This window comes from Tursiops truncatus, chromosome 7, assembly GCF_011762595.2.
Source record: "Tursiops truncatus isolate mTurTru1 chromosome 7, mTurTru1.mat.Y, whole genome shotgun sequence".
In the NCBI taxonomy this organism is placed as follows: domain Eukaryota; kingdom Metazoa; phylum Chordata; class Mammalia; order Artiodactyla; family Delphinidae; genus Tursiops; species Tursiops truncatus.
This window is the reverse complement of record NC_047040.1, coordinates 30,041,972-30,063,899: the sequence shown is the minus strand read 5'-3', so window position 1 is coordinate 30,063,899 and position 21,928 is coordinate 30,041,972. Positions and strand designations below refer to the sequence as shown.

Genomic DNA, 21,928 nt, shown 5'->3' with positions numbered 1-21,928 from the left:
GCCATGTTTTTCAGCTCCACATTCCCTGACAGGCTTCATAACTTCACAGAACAATCCTCTGCTCTTTGCCTGCAAACCACCGGCCTTTACTGACAGTGTCACCCGACAGAATAGCTGGCTGGCGGTTCCTGGCCCTCTCTTGTGATCACAGAGCAGCCTGGAAGCTGGGAGGGAGCGAGAGAGGCCAAGATCAAAGAAGAGGAAAGAAAGAGCAATTAGGAGGTCCTAGGAGAGGGGATGAGTCAATGTCCCTTTGTTGCCGTAGCCAGCTCTCGATGCCACCATCACAGAGCCCCTTGTGACTCCAAGCCGGACACTGTTCCTAAAATGGCTCATTGGGAAACTCCTGGCCCCAAGTCTGACTGATACTTTCTGGAGGGTATCATCACTTCTGTTGAAAACCAAGTCGAGGGCCTGAAATGCTGCCACACCCATGGGTGTCTAGCAGAGCTGCCTGGCACTTGGCCTCCTGAAGAGTGTTGCTGCCAGTCGTTGGAATATTGTGAAGCCGCCCTCTTGGTGTCAGAGAGCCCGATTTCAGAGGCTCTCCTGGCACTGTTGGTAGAGAGGGGCTGCCTTTAGCCCTTCTAAGCAGGAGTTGTCCACTCTTTCCATTGTGGCATGCTTTTACAGTGATGTTCTGGTAAATGTTTCACGACCGGCTCTCCAGGTTTAAAAAAAAAAATCTGCTTTGTAATTAATGTTCGCCACTGTCCGTGGTGTAAATCCTCCCACTGTGGTTGAATGCAAGCTACCAACATGACATCATCGGAGGTGGAGTTGAGAAGTACAGCAGCACAGCCTTAGATAGTTTTTTTCCCTCACACAGATAACAGAGATATAAATAACTTCTGAATCATGCATACCAGTAAAATGTATTAAAATAATTAGGAAGTATTGCATTTTGAGAATTTATTTCCTTTCTTTTTTAATATACTTTATTTCATTGCAACTTTATAGAATTCAATTGTTAACAATGCTTGAATTTCACAGTAGGCTTGCAAACTTCCAGAAAACTCCACAATCGGCTCTCACAAGCCAGTACGTAGCATACGTTGCTCTAGCATGTCACGTGTTAGCTTTCAGTGTTCCTGGATCTTGGGCCCCCTGTAAGCGTTTGAGAGGGAAGGGCTTAATTCTGGAAATTAGTAGATCATATGTTGCCTGCCTAGAGAATGAAAGGGGGGAGGGACCTCCCCTTCTTCAGAGTCCCCCAGAGCCGCTCTGCTGCCCCTCACCCCAAGGACTGGCCGTGTCCCCTGTCTCCAGGGACGGCAGTGGGATGGACGCTCTCCGCGGGCTGCCTCCTGCGCTTGCTTACCCGGAGGGTCACAGCATCTGCTCCGGAGAAAAACATTTTCATATTTCAAGTGTTTATCTCTTCAGGATTTGAGTGCTCAGAGAGATTAATATCTGAAGATCACCACGGCCTCAGGCAACAGGAGAGAACACTTACCCTCATCCCAGCGTTAATCACCCTCCCCCCCTCGCTCACTGCAATAATGTTTAATTAATATAATGAGCCTCCTGCACGTTGGAAAAAAAATACTTATTTTTATAACCCAGCCTGGATTTTTCATTTCATTTCCTCTCCTTTGAGACTTGGCCCAATTAATTGGTTGTTTTCCCAACCTCCACTTTTTATCCAAACGTAAAGAAAATTTGCCGTGGGGGTGGGGTGGTGTACGTGTGATGTTTATGTGTGTGCATTTGTGTGCTGTGTGTGTGCGTGTGATGTTTATACGTGTGCATTTGTGTGCTGTGTGTGTGCGTGTGATGTTTATACGTGTGCATTTGTGCGCTGTGTGTGTACGTGTGATGTTTATGCGTGTGCATTTGTGCGCTGTGTGTACGTGTGATGTTTATGCGTGTGCATTTGTGCGCTGTATGTATGTCTTTCTTTCTCAAGGTATTTGTGGGTTTTGTGTGTACGTGCATATGTTGTTTTTATGTGTAGATCTTGTGTGTTTGTAAATATGTATATGCATGCGTTTAGTTTGTGTGCATGTATGAATCTGTGTGTGTGTCTGTATGTTTATGTTTGAGTGTGTCTGTGGTTTATATGCACGTGTATGTGTGTGTCTGTACATTTATGTTTGAGTGTGTCTGTGGTTTATATGCGTGTGTGAGTGTGTGAGGTGTTTGTATAAGGGGGCAGCTTGGCAAAGGCACGTTGAATAAAGGGATGCAGGTGATACAGCAAGGGGAGATTTACTGGCTCTTATTCATCATCCATCCTCAGGTTCTTTCTAATTATTCCACTTCCTCCCTTGCACTCTTCTGAGCAGATTTTCTCTCAGAATGCCTGAGGTCAGCCCTGTCCAGACTCCAAGGCCACCAGTTAGCAAGTGACACTTCGGGGAGAGCTTAAGCTACTCTCCATTTGACGCGGTTCCCCTCTGCCCCCTCTTCGCCCAGCCCTCACCCTCACCTGATGCCCCGTGGGTTGACCCCGGCTACTGGCTGGGAATCCTCGTCCTGCCCGCGTTCCACTTGATTCATTACACCCTGCGGTTTGGGAAGGCTCTTCAGAGCAATCTTGTAGAGCGGGCAGAAGTCCAACCTTTAGCTGGCTGGCTGGGGACAGAAAGAAAATTAGGGCCATAAGGAACTGCTAGATCTAATGTTGTTTCTCCCTTAAGAAATCGAAAAAGAAAATAATTACTTTCCTGTTCCAAAGGAATCCCTGAAGTTAGGAAAAGTGGCCCTTGGATGTTGCCTCCAGAAAACAGAATCATAATGTTGTCTTCAGAGTCCTTCTGTCCATCCTCTGATGATTTAAAAATCATTTGCTGTATTTCCCATTGTCCTTCCCCTTACAAAACATGATACTGGACTCTAAGCAGGAGAAGATAGAGAGCCCTTTCTGTTCAGGGTGGTCCTTTCTTCTTCAAAAAAAAATTGGAGCCCCGAGGAGAGCAGTTGGGAGAAAGGAAACAGCTGTGCTTGGTTAGGGGCAGGGCAAATGCTAACGGGTTCAGAGTCCCGGGACCTTCCAAGTCAAGCCTGAAAGTGCTGTGTCACCCGCACTTCGCCCCTCCACAAAGAGGAGACCACTCCACTCTTTAAGAAAAGTGTGCCATGTGTTTTATCTCCTTGTTAGATAGGTAAACAAAAGTAATTACATAAGAAAGGAGGTGTCCTCACCCAGTGCAGAGGGAGAAGGGAGGAAAACAGGCAACAGCCATGTTGAAATATCATACACAGACTACTTGATTAGAAGTGTCTGTGGAAACTACTTACATTCCTTAGATGTTTTCTGATTTAGTTCTTTTCTCATGTTTTGTTTTGTTTTGTTTCTTTTCCTTTTAAGTAAGCAATTAGTTCTGTTCTTTTGGCTAGTGGTAATAGTTGCTTAAGGCTGACAAGACACCTACTGGTTTTATTCCACTGTTTTTGTTTTTCAAGATAGTCTTTCAAGACATTCAGAATTTCTTTTTTTAGCTCTTTGCTTGTGGCTTAGAAGCCTGGAGTGTGTTCATACCAGCCCCTGGGGACCCTGTTCCGAATTCAGTGACCCCTGGTGGTTGCAGAGGAGCTAGTACCTTGTTCTCTGAGAAAGCACTTTGCCTTTGCACTGTAACTACAATGACACAGAAACTGTCTCCCCTAGTGGAAGCAGCTGTATCTCCCACAGATATTCGTAAGTGCATTGATCAGAAACAGAATTTTGAGGAAGATCAGATTCAGCTCTTTAAGGAACAAGGCAAAAATGCCTTGAGATGCTATGGTGAGCCCGTGTGTCTAGACCTGCCCTGTGTAATACGGTAGCTGCTAGCCACACGTGACTACTTTAATTTTAATTAAAATTAAATACAGATAAAACTTCAGTTCCTCCATCACATCAGCCACATTTCGAGAGCTCAGTACCCACTCTGTGTGGGACGGTGCAGATAGAGAACACGTCCATCATCACAGGATGCTGTCTTGGTCAGCACAGCTGGAGCACCTTTTGGCGTGAAGAATAACTTCCAGGGTGCTTGCTGACTCTGTTGCTCCTTGGTTTGGTGTAAACCAAGAGAAAATAATTAGGGAGATGTGCCTTCTCCATGATCCCTTGGTGGGAGTGTTCAGTGCCTGGCATTTTTTGTCACTGTCATTGTACGTCAGTGAGTAACATCATAAAGTAACATCCTATTAGACAGTATAGGAACTATTTCATTCAATCAAAAAGAGTAAATACGGGGCTTCCCTGGTGGCGCAGTGGTTGAGAGTCCACCTGCCGATGCAGGGGGCATGGGTTCGTGCCCCGGTCCGGGAAGATCCCACATGCCGCGGAGCGGCTGGGCCTGTGAGCCATGGCCGCTGAGCCTGCGCGTCCAGAGCCTGTGCTCCGCAACGGGAGAGGCCACAGCAGTGAGAGGCCTGTATACCTCAAAAAAAAAAAAAAAGAGTAAATACTAAGTAATAGCAATAATAGTAATAATTGTTCTATTTTTATTGTTGTTCTTTTTGTTGTTCTTGTTGTTGTTGTTATCTTCAGGAAAGAGACAAGACTAGGGATAAAGGGTACTGTTCCAGGTCAGCTTCAGAATCCTCAAGTGTGTGGTCACCCTAAATGTGCGTTCTTTTATATATTTGTTGACCTAACGAAGTATGACTACAATATTACTTCATTTCAGTAACTTCAAATCATGGAAGTGACATAAAGAAAACAGGCAAAGGCTATTTGGAATAGTATGCCTTTATAAAAGGACAGAGCTTTGGCTACCTAGCATTTATATGCTTATTGGATTGAGAGACCAGAACCTTTACTCTGGGTTCAAAAACAAGTGAGAGTAAGTCAAGAATACAAGGTTCTGGAATATTCAAATTTTACAAATGGCGGCTCTTCCATCAGATGTAAGTGGTAGTCCTGTTGACTTTTCGTAGGGCTGTTTTGATGCAGATTGGGCCACTGAATAAACCCCATGAGAGTGGAGGGCCAGAACTGTGGTTCACTATGGGACATACACACAAAAGGATTAAGTGTGAGTGGGTATGGTCAGTAGACAGTCACAAAGAAATCAGTCAAAGTGACTCATGAGTCAACTTGCTTACAGTGGGCTTGATTTTGGGCGGTGAGTTAGCAGGGACTCTGTGAATTAAAAAGCAACTCTCTTAACTCAAAAGACCTTCCTCATAGGTGGGACCGATGGCAGCAAACAATCCAGACACGGGATTGGCATCAGCTTGAACTGCCTTCAGAAAGAGGGTGCTGTGGCGTGTCTGGGGCACAGCCACTACAGACAGGGAGACGGGAACTTCTCGGGCTTAGAGCAGGCTAGATAATTAAAGACCAGGAACAGCTGGGCTAAAAGAAAGCCATATTTAAGGAATAACTTCAACTGGAAAAGGAAAGCATAGAGGCCCTTCTTTAAGGAGCATAGGAAGGAAGACATCTCTGACTTTGTAGAAAAGACAGCAGTAGAGAGGAGAAGCTCTTCCTTTTATTCTGAAAGTCATGATTGGTTGAGTGTGTAAAATTGATAATGAAGGGGCAGAGTGATAAGAAGACTGAGTTGATTGCAAACCTTCATGAAAGCCGACATACCAAAAAAGCAGCTCAAGATAGACTCCTGCAAAGCCCAGGCCTGAAACCTCAAATGTCCACAAGATGGTCAGTCGCAAACCTTGAGCACATCCTGCCGAGTTCATCCAAAGCCAGTGTTTCCCTTAGCCGGTTGTTAATTTGAGGACCTTAGCAGAGATGGTCTGACCTCGGGAGGCCAGCTGAGGGGCTGACTCATGTCTTAAGCATGACCTATACAAAGAGACTCCATCTCCTGCAGCACTAAATATTCTTTCAGATGGTTGTTCTAGTAGGAGGGCAAGATGCTAGCCAGGAGATGCGTGTGTTGGACAGATGGTGTGTTTGGCTTTGCGATAGCCTGGAGGATCAGACTGGTGATTTATCTCAGGCTTTGGTAAGGTGTCGGCACCACTGATTCCATGGCTGTGGGGCCAGAAGTGGTCACGTGATCCGCTGAAGCCAGATGTGGTCATAAATCGCCAGGTGAAATGTCAGGAGACCCTTTCTAGAGACAGCAGCAGGTTAAGACGCTGAATGACCTTGTCCTCTGCACTTCCTCTCTGCCCTTTTGAACTGTTGTTCATTCCCATGTGATTGTTTTCCCTGCGTCATGGACAACAACAGATGTTTTGAGTCAAGAACCTAGCAAAACGCCTCCCAAACATGTCAGGTCTGGGGGGGAGACGGATTGTATCTCTGGAACATTTTTTCTTCATTCTCTTTCTGCTGCTAAATGTATCTCCTCTGCATTGTTTCCTGTTGGAAGCTATCCATTGCCGACATCACTGCCATCAGCTACAGAAACAAGAAGACAGCCTCCGGCAGGGAGAGCTGACTCTTAGCTGGCCATGTTTGGGGACCTCTTAACAATCCAAAGGGCTTTTCCCCTAAAGTCTAAGTAAATCAATAAAGTAGCCCACCCATGCCAGGCCAACCCTTTGCTCTATCAAGTCACCAACAGCCACTGTCTGTTAAAACTTCCTCTGTGTTTGGCAGTGGTAAGCCATACATTAGAATGTTCTAGAAGAACAAACTCCACTGATAGCACACGTGCTTCGCTCACAGCACATATATGGGTGCCATAACTTCAAAGAACTGAAGCACTTAGCTTGGCGAAGGGTCAACGTGGAGACCTGCCACAACCAAAGCCCTGGATAGCGGCCATTTAAAGAGGCAAGGGTTGTGTTTCCTGAGGAAGTGAAGACCAGGGTCTTAATTCTTCGCGAGTGAAAATGTTTCTAAGTCAGAGGACAGAAATTGGCTGCGCTCCGTCGGGAATAGAAGGAGGACATGTGTCTAAATGACAGTAGGAAAACTTAAAAATGAAGTTAAGAAGTTTCTGACAGTTAGGGCTGTGACCCAGAAGACACATTGCCAGCATGGCCTATGGAAACTCCTCCTCTGGAGAATTTAAAGCGAAGGGTGGACAGCTGTTCTGTGGATGTTTTCAGCATGGTTCCTCTGGGCAGCAGGACTGGCCCCATCTAAATGGTCTTTTGAGGTCCCACTCTCATTCCAGAATCATGTATTATTTTATTTCATCTACTGTAGATTGACCCAAAAGCATGTGGTAAACAGTGTCTGATGTACAACTTGAGGCTGGCTGGTTTCTGGAGTTAGGATGGATCTGGGAACCATCTTATTCCAGAGAATATCTTTACTGTCCTTGAGCCAAATCTTACTTCCTTTGAGTCTTGGATATCGGTCTTCCCAGGTTATGGGTGCTCTTTGGACCCTTTTTCTTTCTAAAAGAAACAAAAAGGCCAGGACAGGAGGCAGTGGGTTTAGTGATGGCAGTGGAAGTGAAGAACAGAGCATTTATGGAACGTTGTTCGTGTGCAAAGCACCTTACAAGGCTCTTTCCATTTCCTCCTCCTCACGACCCTATGCAGTATTGCTGTTCTTATACCCATTTCACAGATGGGAAGACTGAGGCTTTAAAAGACTAGCGAACATTAGGATTCCAGCCCAGATGAGAGGCGAGTTTCTGGCGATTTTTCTCAGTCCAGTCAGGGCTCAGATCTTACTTCCATCACTCTCTAGCAGTGGTCTGGGACACATGACTTCAATTCTCTGAGCCTCTGTTTCCTTGTTGGTAAAAATGGAGAACGTAATACTTAATTCACAGGGAAGATTACAGAAGGCAACAAAGCCACCCGTGTGATATCTGGCACACAGAGGTGCTCAGGTCACAACAATTCTCTTGCCCCTACTCTTCCTCTCCCCGTCTCTGGGCTTTTCCTGGCCGAAGCCATTCCTTCATGATGTCCTGCTTCTAATCAGTCCCCTGTCAGTGACAGACAGGGACGTTTTGCAGCTCAGCGTCCCTCTGACTGATGTCTGCTGCTAATTCCTTAAATTTACATATCATCTTTCTTCCCTCGAGCTCATAGCACTTAACAGACAAGTGGGGAACAAATGATTTCACTAAGTGAAATTCAGAGGCCTGCTTGTCTTGAGATTCTGCAAACTAGTGGATTAGCTCAGATGTCAGCACTGAATTATGATCCTTCAGCTGCTCGTGCTTAGCATGCCACCAGCATTAACTCCCTGGTCTTCCAGTGGTCCTTTAAATCATGCACAGTGATTATCATCCTATTGTGAGAGAGAGAGAGAAGAGAGGAGAGGAAAGGGAGGGAGAGAGGAGGGGGCCAGCTCAGGTCCCCGGGAGAGGCAGTCTGTGAAACCTTTGGCCTCATCGTGCCTGAAGTTTTAGCAACAGGATGGGTAAATAAAACAGACCGGATAAAACCCAGCCAGCCCAGCTCTTTACACCTCCACACACATTTTACTTACTAAATTCTAACCATTATGCTATGATTCCCCTGCTGCTTAGGAATGTAAATTCACACAAGTGACAGTATTTCTGCCAAAGCAATTTTCAGGCAGCCAGTGGGTCTTATTTGTGAAACTGTGAAGGAAGAAGGCTGAATGATAAGTCTCTGAAATCTGGTTTCCTTTATATACGAGTGGAAACAGTAAAGGCTTGGAAATGACTGGAGCGTGGGAGCGTTTGGGGGGTTCGCGCTGGTAGCTCAGTGGACTGGATGCTTCCACAGGTCACCCTGTTTTGGGATCTACCTATTGACTGTAGGTATATTCACTTTGCAAAAGCTATTGTACCTTTTTCTTTATACATACTCATACTGCAGTATAAATGTTCCGTAATAAGAAGCAGAGCATCTCAAAAAAACATCCCCTCACCTTTGAAAAAGGCTGTTGGCTCAGTAGACTGGGAGGGAACTGTGAGAGAAGATTATATGAACCTGAGGGCTTACCAGAGGCCAGGTGGTTCCCCCTCTGTTCTTGTTTCCAATGGGCAGCCTCACTGCATTCTTAATCCATGTGTTTGTCATTCATTCATTCATGGGAACAAAATTTTCCTGAGTGGTGGCACATATTTGTCACTGTCTAGGGGCAGGAAGAAGAAGCATTATTAACCCTTCTGTGGGTAAGGCCAGGACCTTACATCTAACCAGGGCGATAGGAAAGACACACACCAAACAGTTAAATTACATACAAGGCAGTGGGTGTTTACCTGCTGAAACACATGAAAAATGGTCTCCAGTCTTTTTTAAAGCAAGGTAAAATCAGTGGTGTGGTCAGTAGATGCTCGAGTTGTTGAGAGAAGAGAGGAATTAATGTTGAAATGTGCCAGAATGGTTAGGAGAAGAACTGGCGAAAGGGGTGGGATGGGGGTCGGGGAGCAGAGAATTACAGGTAAATGGAGAAAAGGCAACAGCGCTCAGCAGAGAAGCCAGTTTGCCTTGAATAGCATGTGATTGATTACACGGACTTGGGACAAGGTACTGGGGTCACAGCTGAAGTGAGGGGCCTACTGCATGAATGTGGGGAAACCTGGAGTCAATCCAGCTGTGCTACTCACTAGCTTCTCTCCCTTGGAAAGTCACTTGAGCCTTTCTGAGCCTCAGTTTCTACATCTTGTGCAAAATAAGATTAGTAAGACCTAGCTCGCAAGCATATAGCAGTGATTAAATTATGAATGCATATTAGCGTGCTTTGTAACCTGTAAAGCATTATGCAGATAGGACTTAGAATTATTACCCTTAATAGTGGCAGTAATGAGATCTGATAGGAGAAGCGTAGGTTCAGGAGTTCTTTGCGTGTCTGCTTGTGGCACCAGTGTCTCCTCCCTCAGCAGATCACCATCATTAAAATGCTCTGCTCCAGACAGCTGCCTACTCATCTGTGCTGACTTTGGCCTTGAAGAGGTCCCGTGTTGTGGAATATTAGACCAGCGTGGTTCTGGATGGTTAAGGAGTCCCAAACTGGAATCCCGACTCTGCATCCTAAGCTGGTCTAATTTGACTTCAGGGGAGGGTAGCTTCTAGAGCAATAACCCTGGAGAATCTAACCAGAAGGGACTTAGGGGAGACAGGGAGGAGGGAGAGACGTGGCCAGGAGGAGGAGAGTTGAAAGAGCTGTTTCTGGGCCACTGATGACTGTCACAGGCTCCGCTCTCACTAGAAAGATGATGTCAGCAGGAAGAGCAACAGCAAACCGGTGGTCCAGGAGCACCCTGTTGATTCAGGGCTCTGGAGTGCCCGCCTGTCCTCCCCTGATAAGCCCGGGAGGTTCACAGTCCCTGTTGAGTAAGAGAGCTCTGTGCCCGAGTCTCAGATTAACCTGATCCTGAGGTGTCTGATGTGCTGGGTATGTGGTGCAAAAGTGCCCCCGCCGTCTTGCAGAAGTGTTCAGCATAAGATGTTTCAGGGCCCAAAGGAGGCCGTGAGGCTTTCTTCTCAGATGCCATCCTGTTCTCCGTGCAAGTGGCCGGAAAGCTCCTCCACAAGCTGGATTTGCTGGTGCGGGTCCCCAGACCTGTGTCTGCAAGGCATGGGGCCTGCCAGCAGGAACGGGAACTCGGCCTCCCACACAGTGCCTGATGTATCTAAAAGCTAATCGGCCAAAAGACACGCTCTTCAAACATTTGGATGGGTGAAACCTTCATTTCCCAATATGTGTATGTTCTCTGCTAAACACTTAGCCTTTGTTAGTGATGATGACAGCACTTGTTTTCATTGGGGCTGCGTTTGCCTGGCTCTCTAAGGAAGGCCAAGTTCAGGCCTCCCCAGGCTGGTCAGGGAAGGGATCGGGGTCTCAGGCCTCCTGAATCACCCCTGTGCTGCCACCATTTCCTGTTCTGCTTAAACAGGGATGTGAGTCTTCCGAGTTGCAGTTACTAGAGCCCAGGCACCATCCAGTAGCACCGTCGGAGACAGAAGCTTTTAAATGTCTTCCATTTGGACGGTGCCCAGCCAAGATGATAAAGGCTTGAATTATAAACCACCTGGCCAGAAACATCCTCTAGTCTAGCAGCCATGTCACCACTTTATTATCCAGTTCATTAGAGTGCACTGGCCCTTTGGGTAAGCCGATGATGCGTAAAACGTAGGTCTGGCCTCTCGGAATCTAGGGGGGGAAAGACAAGTACAGATACAACCAGCCAAGACCTACGGCCAGCGGAGCCGGGCGCCGTATGTAAAAGGCACAAAAGAAGTGATGCAGGGAAATAGGCAGGAGGGACCTTCTTGACGGAAAGACCCAAGAAAGGGCTTCAAGAGGATGCAGCATTTGAGTCCGGGTTCCAGAGCCCTAAGAAAGGGACACAGGGCCTGGAGAACTAGTTCATAAATAAAAGACACCCAAACTCTGCCCCAGCTTCCCCCCGGAGGGACCACAACTGCCAACTGGTGTCTTTCCCAATGATTTACCGGGAACCCCTGTTTGGGTTTGTTTCCCCCCAGATGACAGGAGTTTCTTGCGGCTGCAGAGTGATGGCGGGAGAGAGGGCCAGTACGCGCGGCTCATCAGCCCACCCGTCCACCTGCCGCGGAGCCCCGTGTGCATGGAGTTCCAGTACCAAGCCACGGGAGGCCGCGGGGTGGCGCTGCAGGTAGTGCGCGAAGCCAGCCAGGAGAGCAAGCTCCTCTGGGTCATCCGCGAGGACCAGGGCGGCGAGTGGAAACACGGGCGGATCATCTTGCCCAGCTATGACATGGAGTACCAGGTGGGGTGGCGACGAGAGACCGTTGCGGAGATCCGAGGGAATCGTTGTGATCTGTGTTTCAATATTTCAAAGGGCCGTGCCCATTCATCTTTAGGGAACGCGGTTAAGCGCCGCTGTTTTCATTGTGTTTCTCACGTTGCCATGGCAACTAAATGACACTCTTATTTGTTATTCAGAATGTGCCTATCTCTACACCCAGACTTGGTTCTTTGTTCCTCCTATCGCCTTTTATATTGCTGAAACCTTCTCCGACAAATGTTTCTTCTCTCCATTTTATTTTAGATTGCTATCAGGTAGGCTGACAAAGGGACACAGAAGCCAGGGAAATAAACACAAACAAACCCTCCACACACAAGGGAAAGAAGCCTGTGGAGCCCCTCAGACTCCGAGGAGGAGAGGGAAACAGCCTCCCACCCCTGTCCCAGCAAGTGTGAACACGGGAAGGGGAGGGTCGCTGTTGGTGCTTAGTGGCCAGCAGACCAGAGAGACTCCGAAGTGAGTGGTATCTCTCCCAGCAGCTCCCGGAGTTGAGTTCTGTTATCTCTGCCCCACAGAGCAAGCGCCGAGGCACAGATGGGTATGCACAGCTGGGGCTGAAACTTGGGTAGGAGTAGGCATACTGTGGAAGAGGTGACTGAGAACCAGCCATAGCGTTAACCTGCTCCTCCCCAGACGAGAAACAGCAACAGATGGCTGGTGAGGCAGCCAACTGCTCGCTCAGCTTGCCAGAGGACATGTGCTCGTTTGCAGAGAGAACCTGGGGAGGGCGAGAATGAGGGCGGGCGGCATGGAGACCACAGAGCAGAGGGGCTCCTGTGTGCTGCCTGCAGTCACTCTCGAGCTTGTTAGGCAGCCTGAGTCCCTCCCCCCCGCCCCCCCCCCCCCCCGCACCTGCCTTCCCACTTATAAACCCTCAGTGCACGGTGTTGCGAGTACCTGTTGGCATTTTTGTCTCGCCCACTAAACGGTGAGATTTCCTGATCAGAGGGTCTTCTCTTATTAGGCTTTGTAACTGTCATGGTGCCTGGCACGTAGTAGGTGCTCAGTAAACTAGTGGTGAAGGAAAATCACTTCCCTACTCTTGTAATAATGGAGCCAAATGACAGTGTTACCCCAAGGCGACACAAACCTGTATACTACATTTCTCACCTTACCCCCACCTGCTCGTGTCCTCTGAGTTTCCAAATACCTGGATTGGGCATTTGAAAGATTTATGAGAAAAAATATCAAAAATGGCTAGGGAAAGTTCGATTCTCCATTAAACGTGCTCTGATTGTGGTCCTTTTAGTCAGTACATTCTGGTTACTGGACAACAATATCCATCACTTTGTTATATATGTATTCTTTAATCACCTCAAATATGCATTTGATTTGAACCAACTCTTTTTAAATTAAGATTTCAAGCACCATAGCCATGTGGTCAACAGATGTGTACCAGGTGCAGTAACGCACACGCACACGCACACACACATACATTTTAAGCTGCAGTTAACAGAAAATTGGAAATCTTTGCACTGTTTGGACAAGGAAGCTCAGTTAACCGTGGCTCTTTTTCTTCCGGCTTCTAGATCGTGTTCGAGGGAGTTATAGGAAAAGGACGTTCGGGAGAAATTGCCATTGATGACATTCGGATAAGCACCGATGTCCCGCTGGAGAACTGTATGGGTACGTGAATATCTGTCTCTTTGTGGCTCTTCCAAGGGCTGGGATGTACAAGAAGAGACAGCACATCGTTTTCAAACACAGCTCTTACCCAGTGGGTGGGGCAGCTCCAGTCTGTGCGGGAGGCGAGGTGTGAGTGCAGTTATAGCTTGGGCTGCGTTCAGGACGGGAGAGGGGTGAGATGAGGTGAAGTCTTATATCCCCATTCCCATTCAGAAATAGACACGCACTAAGTATATGAAGATTCAGGGTGCCAAGACCCCATCATCAGACTCCAGCTTTTAGCAAAGAAAATGCTAGAGGGCGAGAGCAACTGTCAGTCAGAATTACATGATGGAAAGGTTTGATGGATTTAATGGAAGCCTTCACTGGTGAGTGAAAATAGTGCATATGTTATATCAGAGTGATAACACAATTACCCAAGTAGCTCTTTTACATGAATGAATTTCAGGGCAAGGTATGGCATGTGGAGTAAGAGTTTAGATTTTGCTTTGAGGCTAATATCTCTAATGCTTAAGATGCCAAAGTTGTAAGTTTAAACATTGCATGCCAGGTGACCAGCATAGGAAGGACACTGTCACCTTGGACAGAAGTGCTGAGCACACCTAGTAAAATGTGTGCATCTCAGAGCCATGGACATTCCCCAAAGCAAGAGGAAATCCTGACAAGGAACGAGACCTACTTTCGGTCTGCAGAGTAAATATAATAACTCACCAAGTGCTTTTCTTGGCACGTGGGTCCCAGGTGTGTGTGTGCCTGATGATGTCAGAGCACCTGGGACCACCCTAGTCTCTTCAGGCAATTCTCGGGGCCCCAGGCATCTAAAAGTAATCCAGGCTCTGAGAAAGTAATCTGTGGTAAGTGACTGATTACAATGCTTCAGGGACCCATTACTCTATAAAGGACTTTTTGTTCCAAAGCAACTTTGAGAATCTTTTCCCCACCTACCCGGCCCCCATGATGATGATGTGTTAGACATGGGCTAGAGCATGTGGAGGACATGGGATACTTTCCGTGGGATAGTATAAAGACCTTGATGAAATTCATCTTCATCATACCCTTTGTTCACCCTATTTCTTCCCCTTATCTAACTCAAACTTTTTTCTGTTTTTTTTCCAGAACCCATCTCAGCTTTTGCAGGTGAGAATTTTAAAGGTAAAAAAAGTTCTTTTTAAATTTCTGCATGCCTTTTCCTTCCCCCCATGTGATACGAATTTGGTGGAGGCAATAAGCCTCCAAATTTGACAACGCTCACAAGAGAAAATAGATGTCACACCTTCTCACCGCTAGGTGGCGCCAACAACACCTGTAGATGCAGGGAAAGGGGGATTGAGCTCCTCACTGTCTCTTCTTTAATTAAAGTTTAGAAACCTGTAATAGAGACAAATAGGTTACAGATAAACCTTTCAGCCTTGCACTGTCCAACAGAGAGCAATGAGGCTGAACATGCATGAGTGGTGAGAAACGAGAGGCTGTGGGGAGACTGAACAACAAAAAAAGTCAGTAGTAAATTAAAAGTGAAATGAGGTGGCCATGATTTATTTTCGCCTGAAGATGGTTTCTTTCCAGTCACAGGGTACCAAGGCAGCGGTCTCAATTAACCCTCAGTGAGGTACACTGGTGGGCAGTTTTGTGAGGGAAGAAAGCTAGGGGAAACACACAAGGAATGATAATCCAAAGGAGGGAAAGTTGCAAAACTCAGGAGCTGGTGTCTGATTAAGGGAAGAAGCACTCTCATTCGGTGACTGGAGTTAGAGCACTTGAAATACAAGACGGAAGAACAGAAAAGGGCATTTTATCCCTAATAAGGTAAATAGAGAGCAGGGCAAAGAAAGAGGAATGTGGGATGCTTGCCTTATCCAGGGAGGGAAGAAAGACCTCCAAACTTGGGAATGCTAATGTCTGTGCTGCTTACTGCAGTGCATTTCACATTTCGCCCTCTTTGCAGTCCTCCTGGTTGACACTGCTAGCGTTTCCACCCGGGTTCCAATGCGAAGCATTTAGAAGCCACTCTATAAATGCTTCCCTTGAGTTGGCTGCGGGGGAAAGCGCACTCAGAGACACTCACCCTCACCTAAGGACGGAACCCGTTTTATGCAAATCATTGTGAGGGTTTCGGTGCCCTGTTTGTATTGGCTGGCCTTAACCCCACAGGTGACAGCATTTCACAGGTAAGGGAGGTCATTTTCGTGTCTGAAGTCCAGACTCATTATCTTCACTCTCAGTAACCTGTCCAGCTCCTGGCTGGAGAGAGATGACTTCCTGGGTTGCCACCTAGATGTGCTCTGTGACTCCAGATCATCTCACCCAGTTTGCCACTCCTCAGCCACAGCCCTGAGACAGCAGCTGAGGAAGAGGGCAGCAGCACGGGGAACGGCAGACCTACCTATGTAGAATATCTTTTCTTTCCTTTTCACCTTCCCTTGCCTCCTAAACCCCATCCTCACTCCCCCCGGTACACATTTTAAAGTATTAAGAGTATTCATGTGCATTTGTTGGTGCTCCTTGGGTGTGAGATTTATGTTAATGTGAATCTAAAAGTATTGGAAGGAAAGCTGAGATCAAAACTGAACGGCTTGGAGTACAGTTGAATTCAAGTTCTAACTTTCGGGACCCAAGGTAACATGGACGCTCGGGCAGTGAAACTTGCTTATGTTGTTTCACATGACTTTGACTGACTGTTGAGACTCAAAGCTCCCAGGAAAGGCTGGTTACAGACTTATAGCCCGTGCTGCAGACACTGTGCTGTGTGAGCACACATGTCTGGGTCCGTGAATGACACGTACGGTGGCTAAGCACTTTGCTTCTGTAAAAGAATAAACAAACCAGGGCACATGTGCTGTCCCAGAGGCTGTGTTTACCATGTGCGTCACAGGCCAGTCATGTTCTCTTGTAAAAAATATATATATATAAATAAAACAGCCTCAGAGCCGCAGTGCTCATTTAGCCAAAATAAACACAGGGCTTAGGGACTCGAAGGTAAGAATTTCCAGTGCACTCCCGATGGGCTGCTTTGGGGGTTAAGCAAAGGCAGCCCACGAGTGGCATGGATTGGCCCACGGCTGTTGTCTTGAGAAATAACGAACATCTTTGGAAGGAGGAAACCAAGCTGTGGGGAGCAGAGACTCGGCTAAGGAGTCAAGAGCAGGATAGGAGTGGACGATGGACAGTTTCAATTACATCGGCAAGTTTTACGTGGAACTCTGACTCGGTAGCCAGATGAACCCAGGGCCAGGGAGGATTCTATTGGGTTGAGGCACCTCTGACCTCAGCAGACACCTCTGGATTTTGACTTGAGCGAAGCCTTCCATTTGGGCGAGGAAAGCGGACCATTCGCTCTATCTAACCTACTCACCTCTCCTGGTCAGGGCAGCAGCAGCCCTCTCTTGCGGGGGGTGTGGATTCCTTGGGGCTTAAACCAGGCTTTCACTCAAAAAGAGAAACAGAGAAATCAGGTTTGGGCAAGCAGGATATGGAAAGTTGATGGTGAAACAATATTATCAACAGGCGTATACATTGTTAGTATGTTTTTTTGAATTGGAGTTGTTTTTCTTTTCCATTATATATTAACCACGAGACAGAAGCAATCGTATTCTTTAGGAGAGATCTATGTGTACCAGGTAAATCTTTAAGGAAATGCAACAAAAGTGGCCTCTGGACCGGGGCTTATTAGATAGTCTTAATCTTTTATATCTTGAAGTGTCTTTCATTTTCTGCCTCTTACTCATTTCTTGCCATAGAACATTTTCTTTTAATTCAAATCGCCTTGTGTCTTCTGCTTGGGGTGTATACTTTGATTGCATACTGAGGTATGAGTCAGTAGTGAGGAGAAACAAGCCACGGAGAAAAAGAGAGCCATGTAGAGAAGGGGCGAGGAGGAGAGAGTGAATAAGCTGTGTTGTCATGTGATGTCTAAAGAGACGTTTTTGTTGCTGCTGTTCTAAACAATGTAGCCTGGGTGTGCTTTTCTTTTTTCTTTCTTTCCTCTTTTAAATCTCTGACTATAGACAAAGTGCCGTCATGTATCTTGTTCTAGAATTTGAGCTTTTACAAATGAAAAACTGTGTGTAAGGGTCGGGGGATGGGGGAAAACCAAAAAGGGGTGTAATTAAGGTGATGGATTATTTTTTCTTAACCAACACTTTCTTCTTTCAATAAAAGTAAAAAGAGTAATGAGGAAGCCAGTAAAAATATATAAAGCCCATAATCAGAGTTCTGTCGTTGTTAACTAGCCAGTTATTTTTAGCAGGTCGCAGTGGAAGCAAGAGTTCTTATTCATGTTAGAGGCTGTGGGCTTTGAACAAAGCAGGAGCAAAGAGACAGAGCCTGGTACCCTACCCGTCAGAGACCCATGGAAATCCCAGTCCCCGGGTGGGGGGGGGGGGGCAGCGGCAGTGAGAGTGAAGGATTCAGAAGTGCTGCGTCTACCACTGATAGATGCTAAAAGGAACATCAGTAGCTCCTGTTCAAGCCTGTGAACAGGGGTTTTATGCCTCAGACCAGCTCTGAGGGCTGTCGGGCCCATCTCTTGGGTCTCACCTTGTGCAGTCCTCGGCAGTTTTCAACCAGATAAAACCAGGAGAAAGTGGACAGCACAGGCTATCTCCTGGGCATAGAGGGGGCCCATTTTGAGCTAATGACAGAGCTGGCTTGGGGTTGACCCTATGCATCAGGTTTTCAGTTCTGTTTACTTGGTACCAACCAGCCCATCTCCGCCATTTCCCACCCCCATCTCTCTGTCCCCACCCTCATCCCCGGTCAATCTACCAGTCAGCTGCCTCCCGAGGCTTTGTCCCCCAGTGTGATGAGCCACATCCCAGGGTACAGGACGTGGGGTTGGCCTCAAATTCCCTCTTTCTGTGGCGTCCCTCCCTCCCACGGCTCTCTCCACTAGAAGCAGTTGCGAAACACATTGAGGGTTAATGGCGTTCCTGCAGTAATCCTCTGATGAGAGGCGGAGTATTCCTAAACCCTGCCAGGGCTCCAGATAGGCAGCTGTGGGGTGTGACTCCTTCTCCTTGGCCCCCTCCCCCTGATGCGCCCAGCTGCCAGATCAGGGCTGGGTATTGCTGAGCCGGGAAGCCTGGAGATGAGAAGTGTGGGACCCGCTCACTGCCTAGCTGTGGCTGCCCGCCTGAGGGGACGCCGAGGCATCCTCTGTGAGGTTCAAGGCACAGAGGCCTGACGCGCTTCCTCCCCCCGCACGTTTACCATTCATCTAAACAGCCATAACGTCAGTTTCTCTAAGGGGAGAAGGAATTTCTTTTCGCTGGCTTTTCCTCTCTCCAGGAGCCGGAAGGACAAGCCTTAGTTTAAAAGAAGTAGCCTAGGCACAGCGCAGGGAGATCAGCTCGGTGCTTTGTGACCACCTAGAGGGTGGGATAGGGAGGGTGGGAGGGAGCCGCAAGAGGGAGGGGATATGGGGGCGTATGTATACGTATAGCTGATTCACTTCGTTATACAGCAGAAACTAACACACCATTGTAAAGCGATTCTACTCCAATAAAGATGTTAAAAATAAATAAATAAAAGAAGTAGCCTAAGTGCCACCAAAGAGAGGACAAGCGTCTGAGACTTCAGCCAGCCACGGATCTGAGTTCAGGGGGTTAGACAGATGTGGGAGACCACCAGGTCTCCTGCTAACCGAGTGGAAACCTTCCGGCGATCCCCACACACACCGAGTGCAAGGCAACCCAGAAGGGTCATTTCACAGGGGTATTTTGCACTCTGCGTTCTTCTTGCCAACAGATCAGTGGGCGTGACCACATTCTTCGACTCTCTTCTGTAAACTTTTCTAGAGAAGCCAGCCTTCTCTTTTGTTTGTTTAATCTCACAAATTACATAAGTCTTTCATCTGAAATGCCCCTTCACCAGCTCTTCGTTTTCAACCTATGCATAAAAGACCGCAGACAGGCCAGGCCTGAAACAGTTCCGATTTGCAACGAGCCTTTTTGTTTGTTCCCCTCTGAGAGAGATGATTTACCTTTGGTGTCTTTCAAAACATTTCTTTTGGAAACTTGGGTGACTCCTCCGGGTCCGGAGGACATGTCATAAACTTAGCTGTAGGAGATGTTGTCTCTTTCCGGTGATTCAGTGAGAACTCGACTGAGACAGTCCTCAGACAGCTTCCAACAGACGTAAGAGGCAGAAAGGGGGAGGGCTGCTTCGTGTTCCATCCCTACGTGGTTAGAACAGGGGTCTGCACACTTTTTCTGTAAAAGGACAGATCGTGAATATGTTGGGCTTTATGACACTCTGTGTCACCACTAGTCGCTGCCACTGTAGCACAGAAGCAGCCAGAAGCCATATGTAATGAGGGTGGCCGTGTTCCAAGACGTGCGGAAATAGGCAGTGAGCCAGATTTGGTTATCTGACCTCTGGGCTCCAGCACGGGCGGAGGATTTGGTCCACGTGCTTCCCGTCCTGACCCTGCCACTTCCTAGCGGTGTGAGCTTCCTCTGAGGGCTCTGGGCCATCTCTAGGGTTTCACTGTGTGCTGCCCGCCCCCCCCCCCCTCAGTTTTCCTACAGGTAGAACTGGGAGAAAAATCACTTATCCTCTCAGGTTCTCAGCTCTCCCATCTGAAAGTCATGAAGAATAAAGATGATTCACCGTATAGCCCAATGCCCGGCACCCCGGAAGTGTCCGTTCATTATAGCTGTAGTTATGGTCACATTTCCCAATTGCTTATTCATTCTGTAACCCTATTTGCACAATAGGAGTGGAAGAAAGCTACCGACAGTGTCATTTTTTCCCCATATTTTCCTTCCATGCATGGCTTCTTAGAATTTGTTTCTCAAACTTCAAATTCTCCACCTTCACATTACCGCTTTCTCCAGGTGGCTCAGAACTTTGCAGGTGGAAGCCTGCTCAACCTTGCAAATACACTTGGAGTTACTGACTATTTAAATTCTGCTTCTCATTATCTCACACGATGAGAAAACTTCATGGAAAATTAGAAGGTAGAAATTAATGGAAAATAGAAGAGGCGTTGAAAGCAGTTTTCAGTTGGGGGGAAAACAAGGTATGTGAGTAAGTGGGGGATGTTAGAACAATCAGAGGGGACGTTCAGCTCCACACGTCACCAGTGCTGGGCAAGGTTGAAGTCACCTGCATTCTTTCTGCCATCCTGGGGGACGTGGCCCTGGCTCCTGTGTTGTGAAGCAAAGGCCCAGCCATCCCATAGGGCTGAGGGGGGCAAGTGGGGCTAAAATGCAGCCACTCACCAACCTGGGTACCTGGTGCAGGCAGCATCTGCCCAAAGGGGGCACCTTTTTGCAATTTGACACAGAGGCATGGTATGAACTAACAGGATCTAACACTTTCCAAGAATAACTATTCTATGAAGTACCATTAGGTCATCAACATTTTTTCCAGGGAGTCTGAATGTAGGTCCAAAGTTCATTCCTCCATTCATCTGTCCACTCATTCATCTAATCACCCACCCGTCCACCCATCCACCCATCCGTCCATCCATCCATCCATCCACCCATCCACCCATCCACCCATCCACCCATCCATCCATCCATCCATCCATCCACCCATCCACCCATCCATCCATCCATCCATCCATCCATCCATCCACCCATCCATCCATCCATCCATCCATCCATCCACCCATCAGACATTCCTGGGATTGCTGCTGTTATCTGCAAAGGTGCTTTGAAAGGGGATTTAACCCCTATTGATCTATCACCTTCCTTTTCTCTGGCTAGCAAACCACAGCCTCGTTAGCACACAGCCCCTGAAGACTGCCACAGAGCCAGGTTCCAAACCAGCGAACCACCAACCTGTGGGAGCTGAGTCTCTTTAGCTGGAGAATGTCCTAAGAAACTCTGGCCCCGAACTGCAGGTCATCAAAAATTGCCTGAGGGGGGTGAGAGGAGGGCTGTTAGGTGTATCCTCTCTTTTCTGACTCCTTTAACAATAAAAGCACAAATTCATATAGTATGTTTTCTCATTTCTCCAAACAACTGTCCAAGGAAAAAGTTTAAGGAACCAATGTGACATCCACCAAATGGCTTTTGTCTCTAAAATTTTCAACATGGCAATCATTTCTGGGGAGGGGAGTGTTAGCGGGAAAGGGGAAGAGGGCTTTATAATAAAGTGGGGTTTGTCTTCCAAAGGAGAGCAGAACTTGAGGCGAGGGGTCTATCTCTGATTCTGAATCTGTAATCCACAGAATGCGATTTCTTCTTCTCCAGCGGGTCCCCTAGATCCTCCCCACCGTGCCCCAACTTCGTCTCTTCATAAGCCACACTTTAGGAGTCACGTGAAGGCCCCAGCCCCGGCGCGTTGAGCCCTAGGGGATGTATTTAATGTTGAGAACCAGCATTTTGGCTGAGGGAAAGCAAACCTTTGAACCGAGACTATGCGGTGTTGGTGGGAACGTGAGCAGTTGTGACAGTTTTCTGCTTGACAAAAATTTGTGCTCCTGCTTTGTGGTCTAGTCAGGCGCTTCTGAGGGGAAAGTTAATCCCTGCGGATTTACCGCCTTCCTTTCCCCTCACGGTGAGCTGCAGCCTCATTAGAGAATGGGTTTCACCGTGGAGAGGCGGTGGCACAGAGGAACTTGGAGCCCATCCCTGCACACTTTGCTGTTGCTCGTGCATTCTTCTGAGCCCACGTGAAAATCCAATGGCAGGATGGTTGCCAGGCAGCAAATACTCTTGGTGACCTGAATAATGAGTTGACAACAGTTCCTTGTGACTCACGAGCTGGCC

At 47.5% G+C, this 21,928-nt stretch overlaps 1 protein-coding gene across 9 annotated transcripts in view; it reads left to right on the top strand.

Moving 5' to 3' along the window:
* NRP2 (neuropilin 2) overlaps positions 1-21,928 on the top strand; it is a 115,664-nt gene that overhangs the window by 70,789 nt on the left and 22,947 nt on the right. For 2 of the 9 annotated variants that reach the window (XM_019939069.3, XM_019939071.3), the window contains exons 13-15: positions 11,281-11,543; positions 13,112-13,208; positions 14,325-14,345. In XM_019939069.3, coding sequence (XP_019794628.1) covers positions 11,281-11,543; positions 13,112-13,208; positions 14,325-14,345 — 381 coding nt within the window. Of the gene's footprint in view, positions 1-32; positions 1,337-1,386; positions 1,530-11,280; positions 11,544-13,111; positions 13,209-14,324; positions 14,361-15,430; positions 17,585-20,920; positions 21,280-21,928 lie in introns of those variants that run through there. The other 7 variants (XM_019939068.3, XM_019939070.3, XM_033859860.2 and 4 more) reach the window with 6 other exon arrangements.